Source organism: Schistocerca americana, chromosome X (genome assembly GCF_021461395.2).
Source record: "Schistocerca americana isolate TAMUIC-IGC-003095 chromosome X, iqSchAmer2.1, whole genome shotgun sequence".
Lineage (NCBI taxonomy): Eukaryota > Metazoa > Arthropoda > Insecta > Orthoptera > Acrididae > Schistocerca > Schistocerca americana.
Genome location: NC_060130.1, coordinates 97338591 through 97347757, shown reverse-complemented (window position 1 = coordinate 97347757; position 9167 = coordinate 97338591). Strand labels below are relative to the sequence as shown.

At 37.8% G+C, this 9167-nt stretch overlaps 1 protein-coding gene across 1 annotated transcript; it reads left to right on the top strand.

Moving 5' to 3' along the window:
- The first annotated feature begins 2168 nt into the window (after positions 1 to 2168).
- LOC124554845 (serum response factor homolog) lies at positions 2169 to 5998 on the top strand. Its single transcript, XM_047128507.1, has 2 exons — positions 2169 to 2725; positions 3419 to 5998. The coding sequence occupies exons 1-2, from the start codon at positions 2270 to 2272 to the stop codon at positions 3977 to 3979; spliced, it is 1017 nt and encodes a 338-aa protein (XP_046984463.1). The 5' UTR covers positions 2169 to 2269; the 3' UTR covers positions 3980 to 5998.
- Positions 5999 to 9167: the final 3169 nt, after the last annotated feature.

Genomic DNA, 9167 nt, shown 5'->3' with positions numbered 1-9167 from the left:
GCTACACTGTTCGTTCATTGTGAACCGAAGATAATTTTTTCCGTTGTCAGAGAATATAACATGACTAACGCATAAGACGGCAGGAATTTTTGAAGTCAAGAATCAATTCCACGATGCACTTGTTGCGATCTATATCACTATCTTTATATGTATCTGGGCGCAGAAACGAAAACCTTCCAGTTTCTCAACCAATAATCCCAATCAGTCGCTCCACCATTGGGAAGGAAAGAAGAAGAGTTTACTCGTAATGTTTGATGTAAGACTTATTTTTAACTCACTGGAAATAATCCTCGTCTTGAGAATAAGCGTACCGTGTAGGTTCATTTCAGTTATGACTGTATCTCACTTGAGAAACATCAGTCGGAGAGGAAGAGGTTTAGATGTGTATGTTTTATGGTGCAGAGTGGGTAGATAGAATTCAGCCTCCTGTCAACATCAAGGGCAGTGGGAACAGAGTGGTGTCTTACACGGTCAAGGACGGGGAAGCATTTCGGATACGGCCCTCTTGAATGAACCATCTTCACATATGCCTGCAGTGATTTAGGCAAACTATCTTTTGAATGCAGTAAGTAACGAACATAGAGCAGTTTCCCTTTTCAAAAACAGTGCGGCTCAAACTTTTCTCTTTATTGGGGATCCTTAGGCCAGCCCTAGAGATGTGTAATTTCGAGACAAATTGTTACTATTGTTATACACGATTAATTAATACAAAGATCAATTGATAGCAACATTTTGATGTATTTCTGTTATCTTCTGCCAAGCCTCTCTCTTTAGGGCATCCTCTTTGCGTACACCACGGTACTCCACTATTTTATTTACGTGATCATTTCGAGAACGTCCCTGCCCGCTGTGTTTACTACTGCCAGGTGGTTTCCATTCAAAAGTTTTCTTTGGTCGCCGGTGATCATTCCCAACAAATGTCCATACAATTTAAATGATATTCTTTCAATTCTGTCTATCACTATCCCATTTGCCCTCATTCTGGCTCTTACTTCAACATTGGCTTTTTTCTCGATTCTTTATATTCTGGCGCTCCTTCGTAAACAGTCCATTTTCACAGCTATGAGCCACTACGGAGAAAGAAACTTACCAATGGTATTTGTTGCGGCTGCAGTCTTGCTGTGTTCCATCAATTTATGATACAGTGCTACATGAAACCCAAGTAATTTCGCATGTCAAAAATACAGATACATTGAATCTTCACCACTTATCACAGTCTCCTGCATAAATTGTTACCACGGTCTCCTGCTACTGAAACGTAATGAGAAGCTACCGCCGCCCCGTGGACGACAAAATGACTAATTTTTTACCATTGTTTCCATAGATGAAATGAAAAAATTGCCAGAATTTATTCATGTCCAGATTTTCTTGACATGTGCGTGCAGCATTCATCGCATGTCGTAGAAATATTTGAAGTATTTTGCTGGAAATAGTCAAACTATGCCTTTCCTTTGGGGATAAAATACTTGTGTGTAATATCCATCCTCAGTTTATGGAGCTCTTTTTTTTAAAATTCAGTTTAATCCTCACAGATTTTTATCTCAGCACTTTATGCGCTCAGTAGCTTCACCAAATGTGTTACCTTTTTTTTACATTGTCACTAATTTCTTGGCCGGCATGACGATACGGTCAAATCTTCAGAAACCGGCTGAAACGGATTTGAGTTCTATTTCAGAAACCAGATACACAAGGTTAAAAATTAGAATGACTAGTATTCGCTATTTTTGGCAGCGTCGTGACTTTAACTGTAAAAGGAGCAACATAACTCGTGATGCAAACAATATGTGGTAGGAACTGAACATAACTTGTATCAAACTTTATTTTTCGACTGAAAGGGTGGATCTTTGTTTACCATGTTAGGAGAAGTTTACCTAATTTGGCAACAGCGACTTCTAAATATGGGAGTGGGACCGGCTGTCTGTGCGCCGAGGTATTCATACGCCACCATAAAGTAACGAATATATTGTACGCTTTACACCTTGTTACACTGTGAAAGTACTAACAAATAATGGATTACCCTTTACAAAACAGATTTAAAACGTTATTTTGTTTTAGTGTGACGTAGATACTGCTTTTAAGAGTTGGGACTACTTTCTTCAGCAACTCGCCGCACGAGCCGCGCGCTAGTGGAGAACTTAGGTCAAATTACGAACAGTTGCCGTGTGGTGTTGGTGACGTGCGTATGGTGTCGGAACGCTTAGAGGTTAAGGTAGTGAGAGAAGTAATCAGATTTTTATTATGACGTTAAGTAAATAGTGACAGTGCAGTGATGGATACACCAACAGGAGGGGGAAGAGATTCCCGTTTTAATATGGGATACAATATGTCTCTTTTAAGTGGTGAAACGCCGCCTGAAATATACGGAAGTACAAGCCATGCGAGACCTACAACCTCTCTAACTTCTGGAGTGTCAAGGTCTTCAGTTTCGTTACCAAGTACTTGCAGTGCGGGTATGACTCGTGGACTGAAGCGAACGTCTTCAGATGTGTGTTTTGAACAAGAAGTGTCAGGTAGACCTAGCATGTCATCTCAAAGTGGGATGGGCTTATCAACGGACTGTGGCACTGACATTGGGGACGAGGGCTACTCACAGGCCCAGAAAAAGACGCCGCCACCGAATGGTAAAAAGACGAAGGGACGCGTTAAAATAAAGATGGAATATATTGACAACAAACTTCGACGATATACAACTTTTTCGAAGAGGAAGACTGGTATAATGAAGAAGGTATGAGCTTTTTCTTTTAGTAGTTATTTTTATTGTATCGTTGTAAATTTGTATGTATTTTACATTGTGGGACCGTAAGTCATTTTTAAGGAACACTGTGCCTTTCGTGCAATTGAGATTATCGTGCTAGCTTGGCTCTTGCACCAGCAGTGGCAGTGAAATTACACGTTTGATGACAACTAAAATGCTTCTCATAATAACAAGGACAAAATATAATAAATGCATGCTGAAACAGTATTAGTTCTGTCGGTGTTGTTTCAGTGCAAATTGGTTATGTTTATATAAATACAGTGGGTAAACATAACCTCTCTGGCATGCGTCAACCATTTTAGAATGTATATCATGTAATCTGTGAACAATACTTTGAAGGTATTTAAAGAGTAATTGAAGAGTTCGAAGTTATGTACATTATTTTTATTTGAATATTTGTTTTCGTTGTGCATAAAACACTTTAATTTGTTAGTTCTGAACACCAGTTCTTTATTCACGTTTTTTTTTTATTTTGCTTAAATTCCTAGTCTCAAACATAGCGCACGGTGCGCTACATAGGTTGAATATATACAGAGTTATTTTTTAATTCCGTCTAAGAATTATTTAGTTTCTTGTATTCTAACAGAGTTTGTAAATGATAATCTCTTAATGAGTATATTGCTGCTGTTTAGGAAACTTATGATTCCACTCTCCTGTTGACAGGCTTATGAGCTTTCAACACTGACAGGGACCCAAGTGATGCTTTTAGTGGCCTCTGAGACAGGCCATGTCTACACTTTTGCTACCAGAAAACTGCAACCGATGATAACATCGGAAGCAGGGAAAGCTCTAATTCAGACATGCTTGAATTCCCCTGATCCACCACCTTCAGGTGTTGGGGGCGACCAGAGGATGTCTGCTACTGGGTTTGAGGAGACGGAGCTGACGTACAACATTGGTGATGAGGAGCAGAAAGTAAGACAGCTGGTGTATGGTAGTTCACAACATGTAGGTGGAGGTGGGGCTCAGCAACATCCACATCCTCATGCACAGCATTTCCAGCAGCACCCAGGGTCACCATCTCCCCATCAACACCATCATATGATGGCTCCACCACCGCATTCTCACACCCAGTCACCTCCATCACATCTCATCCCATGTTCCAGTCCAGGGCCGCTGCTAGCAGGTGGCTATCAGCAGCCATGCCAATCACCTCTACCGCCACCTCATGCTGCTTACCCACCTCCACACCCCCATATGTCACATTCACACCCTCAACGGTAGTGGCACTTGCTGTAACATCAGTGCGGTGATTGAAACAGAGAAAAGCTCTATCACACATTTCCCCTGTGGATATATCAGAAAGTTATCACAGGTTATCGTAAAGCTAAAAGTGACATGTAAAATATTATTTACCTTTGCTTGAAGGCTTTGCTTTGCAAGGTTCTGATACAATGCATTTTGAATTCAAAATTGTGCAAGAAAATCCATATTCTTGCAGAGCACAGGCTTTTATTGAGAAGCATCTTAAATGACTAACAACAATTAAATTATTCCAAGAGAATAATTTTAAAAAGTTTCCCAGAAATAAGGCAGTTTCTTGATTTTTGTGGCTGAGAATTAAGACAGTTGAGGTTGACAGTCATGACTAAATTTTGCAAATATTCTACGCCATTTTTTATCATTAGAGAATTTTCATATCATGGTGCATTAAAAATGCTTATTCTGTTTACATTACAGGAGTGTTAAAATAATTAAACTGACATACTGCACAGTCAGTGACCTCAAGTGCCATTACTGTAAGGGTATCAGATTGTGCCATTGAGCAGCAGTTGCCTTCAGAGGCGTTTTGTATATTCTATGCATGATTTTTGTGGCTTTACTGCATTGATGGTTGTACAGCAAGTGTTTTGTTTTGTTATGGTGTTGTTGCAGCATGAAAGTTGCCTGTGCACATGTAGAAAGTAAATGATATTGCAGTGCTGAAATGAGCATGGAATTTTCTTAAACAAATTTTGATTTGTTTTTGGTGAATTAAATTTTCACCAAAATGTTTTATTATATGACCATGTCATGGCTTTTTAGCTAGTATAAAACTGGCAAGTATTGTTTTTGCTGTAGTTAGTAGAGTGGGATATAGAAAACGGAACATTCTTGGCTCCATTAACATCAGATATTTTCAGTCAAGATGCTGAGGGGTGGGAAGTAATAGAAATTGCACAGTGTTCATACTTCTTCTTTTTGCATATTTTCTATCTATCTCTTTCTTTTATGTTTTGTTATTGCGAAATGTAGAACACTGTCAGTCTGTTACTGTTTTGTGGTACTGTATTACTGTGTGTTGTTTTGGCACAGTATCATAAACTGCCAAAAAAAATTGTGGTATTCAGTTTCCACAATACTTGAGATTTTTTTATTTACTTTTTTTTAAAACAATAGTTCATTACATGAGGCATTTGCTTTGCATGGTTTCCATTTTATACAGAGTCATAAGTCATAAAATTGTTCTTAAATAACAATACCTGTTGTGCATTCAGATTTGCAGTTCATTTAATGAGTCAGTATTACATTTTTTTTAAATATTGAAACATTATAAACTGTTTGTTGTTTCTCTTTCATAGTTACTTAGCATCAGTTTGAGTTTTGAAATGAGTGGCTTTGTGGTCATGGACTTAATTTTTGTCTCTATTCATGGTGTGATTGCTGTATGTTCTGTCCTGACTTACCTCTGGAGACAGTGTCAGACTTTTGGCACCTTTCCTACTGTTGCCACAACATGTTTTATATTATAGTGGTACTGTTTTTGCTACCTAGGCCAGCAGTATGATAGTTTTTTTATGATGTTTAACTGATTACTGGTAGCAAATGTCAGTACTGAAGTTTCAGATATGTAGGACATTACAAAATATTGTGAACTGTAGTAATTCATTTACTATGACCAGTACAAATACGATTACTTGCTAAGCGAAGGCTGAAACCGGTGAACGATATGCATGAACTTGGATTCTGCAGACACAAATTGCTGAGTAACATCAACTTTTTTAATGATTTTTTTATTAAAGAGATAGTGCCAATGGTATTATGACATGACATCCCAGTTCCTCATGTCTTGTTTGTGATCTGTTAGTCAGAATAATATGTGATTAGTGCAATTTTCAGTTAATATTTAGTTATAAGTATACTTACAAATTGCAGTGAATAATATTTGTCATAGAGAAGTTGATGTCTAGGAATTTGTAACTTACTAAATCTTTCATAAGATACAGTGACTTTTTGTTACATAAACTATGGTCATGTTTTGAATTGTTTCTTGTCTCGTCCTTTTCTTAGCCCTGTATATTCCCCACACTTTTATAGAAATTGCAATCATTGAAACAAGTGATTGAAAGTAAACTAGAAATCTTGGTGCTATCATGCATATTTCTGTAGATGTGTAATCTTACACAGACAAAGGAGTTATGAATTTGTTGTATTACAGTATGCCTTTCCCATTTTCATTACAAACCAAACATTGGTATGTGAAATTCAGTTATAGGTACAGAACAATGACACACCACATCATCATCACTGCTACTTCCTGCTACACACATACAAGAAGGGAGTGTAGTGTACCTTATAGTTTCAGAGTAAGGGCATACTGTCTTCAATAGGACTATAATTGGTAAGACAGTGCTGAGTTCAAAACAACTGTAAGGTCTAGGGCATTTTTAGTTTATTTAATTTCTGGAAATGGCTGTTGCCACAAACAGTTGCTCCTGAATATTTGTTAAGAGTAATATTCAAGCATAATCATAATAGGTGCACAAATATACAGTTGTAGTAAATAACCCAAAACAAATACACAACTTTTCAGTATTTTCATAATATCTTGTTATACAGTTGAGAAGTTTGTTACCTGTGATTCCAAAATATTACGTTTTCATTCACATTATCTTATGTACCTGTAACTGCTTTATATGATAATTGTCTACAGACTGAAAATTTTTTATTGTAATTTATATTAATCTCAACACTTTCACATAACACTAGGTTGCACTCTATAATGAGTTATCTCCACTCCTCTTTCCCAGCACAGCACTGTGATTTTTATTGTGGAATTTGAACAAGTGTGTATTACTTTTGAGCTAAGGATTAGATTTTTAAGCTGAAACTTTTGTGGTCTTGGAGTGGCGACATCTCAAGAAAACAACAAGAAACATCGATGGAACCTACTACCTTAATTATTTGCTTATTACCTCAAAACTTTTAGACACACAGTTCCAGACAAATGTCACACTGTGGAGATGTTTAACTGACAATTAATACTCAGTTTGTAACAGTTTTACTTTTTTAGACATCTGTGCCTGGAGTCGATGTATGTAAGCATTAGTAAAGTATCTCATCTTCTGTGCAAAAGTGATAGGTGCACTTAACTTCACAAAACACACAGCTGAAAATAATAAGCATTACTTCAGATTCCATTTTCCACGTTCTTAGTATGTTTTTTTCCTTAACTTGTAAATGTGTGGCCAAAGTGTTGTAATAGTCAAACATTCTGAATGGTGAGGTTTGGTGTGTGACAGATTGCAAAGCACTTCACTAAATATTTATAACTGGCGTTTGGATTATCCTGGTATTTCCGTTCATAAGTATCACTGTCTCTTCTGCAATGTAAATGATATATTTTTTCTGTATAACCAAAGTAAATTTTACTCAGTGTGGATAGGAAACAACCTGAAATGTTTTTGCTTTTGTGCATAGAAATTTATTTGAGTGGTGAAGAAGCTAAACCTCTTTCAGTTGCATAGAGCGCTTAATGTAACTTTCAGGTGTAGTGTTTCCTCCAGATACTACTTGATAGTAAGATCGTACTGTACTCCTACACATCTAAAGTTGTTTCTTCTCTGCCATTACCTTCTATTCTTCAGTATCTGTTCTATTGTATTCATTTGCTGTTTGCACTGAACTTTTTTTGTTCTCACCATTGAATACAGAAACAGTTTTAGGTGGAATATGTGTCAGCCAGAACTTGACTGTTCTGCTGAACTTAAATTGCAAGTTTGCTAATTTAAGGGCAGTTACCCAGAAGCCTTTCAGCTGAAGAGACACTGGGCCCAGAAAACATTTGAGAACTGGGAATTTATCTATAACATGTTCAAATGACCTTGGGTGTTGTGTACAATTACTAGTGAAACACATTATCGTTATCGTGATCAGATGAAATGACTTCAGTGGAATCACCTCAAACTGCTTCAACAAATAAAAGGTGTCACTTGAATGGCAATGGGCTGGCTTTTCAAACACACATTTTGTACAGTAGTATAAAGAAATGTATCCATAATGTAACTCTGTCAGTGATTGCAAGGGTATTATGATGTAAACTACATGGACAATAGTTTGGCTGTTTACTTCATTACTGTTAAACTAAAAATCTCTGTTTCGACTACGTGGTATGCGCTCTGTGGCCCTTTTTTACATTCAGAATTAAACATCTCAGAAGAATGCTGGAATGGCTCACGCAAAAAATTGCAGTGGGTTATTTCTTGCCACGTTCTTGCCCCTCAGTGCTTGCACCGCCTCTAATGTGGGACCGAGCGAGGTGGCGCAGTGGTTAGCACACTGGACTCTCATTCGGGAGGAGGACGGTTCAATCCCGCGTCCGGCCATCCTGATTTAGGTTTTCCGTGATTTCCCTAGATCACTTCAGGCAAATGCCGGGGTCGTTCCTTCGAAAGGGCACGGCCGATTTCCTTCCCCATCCTTCCCTAATCCGAGCTTGTGCTCTGTCTCTAATGACCTCGTTGTCGACGGGACGTTAAACACTAATCTCCTCCTCTCTCTCTAATGTGGCACTAAGCAAGTTTGCAGAGTTATTAAAACAATGGACCCTCAAGTTTATTGTAGTGATTTTCTCCACAGGCTATAATGATTTCTTTGAAATGAACAAGCTGATTTCCTTCCCCGCCTATTCCAATGTGAGCTTGTGCATAGCCTCTAAGGATCTTGTCAGTGCCCAGGCATTAAAACCCTACCTTCCAATTTTGACAGACTTTTTAATTCTAATCTGTTTGTGTTTGATTCTGTTTTGAAAATCTTTCATTGCATCAGAGTTTTGGGAAACAAGACTGTTATGTATACAATTACCTTTCTGCATTTGATTTGTTTGATATCTAAACCCATTGTCTCGAATTCAGAGTCTGAATATTTAATAATTGTTGCTTCCAAAACATTTATATTCAGCACTTTCCATTTATCCTGAAGTGTATTCTCATGTTACCATATTGGTTGAAGAGTTATATCGTGATCCTCATCATGTGTGTAGCTTGGTTACTGTGAGAATTAAGGTGCACATTGAAAGGATCATAGTTTGATCTCTGTTCAGTTCTAAAGCACTCTTGGTACTGAAAATTGAATCTTATGTGTGGCAATGTATGCGGAGGGACAGGTAGTGACAAGTTGGCACAATGGTTCATACGACAGGGTACCCAATAAT

Bases quoted from the DNA above. Each gene is read 5' to 3' on its own strand.
- LOC124554845 (XM_047128507.1), top strand. From the start codon at position 2,270: ATGGATACACCAACAGGAGGGGGAAGAGATTCCCGTTTTAATATGGGA. The intron at 2,726-3,418 runs GTATGAGCTTTT...TCCTGTTGACAG, and splicing joins AGACTGGTATAATGAAGAAG to GCTTATGAGCTTTCAACACT.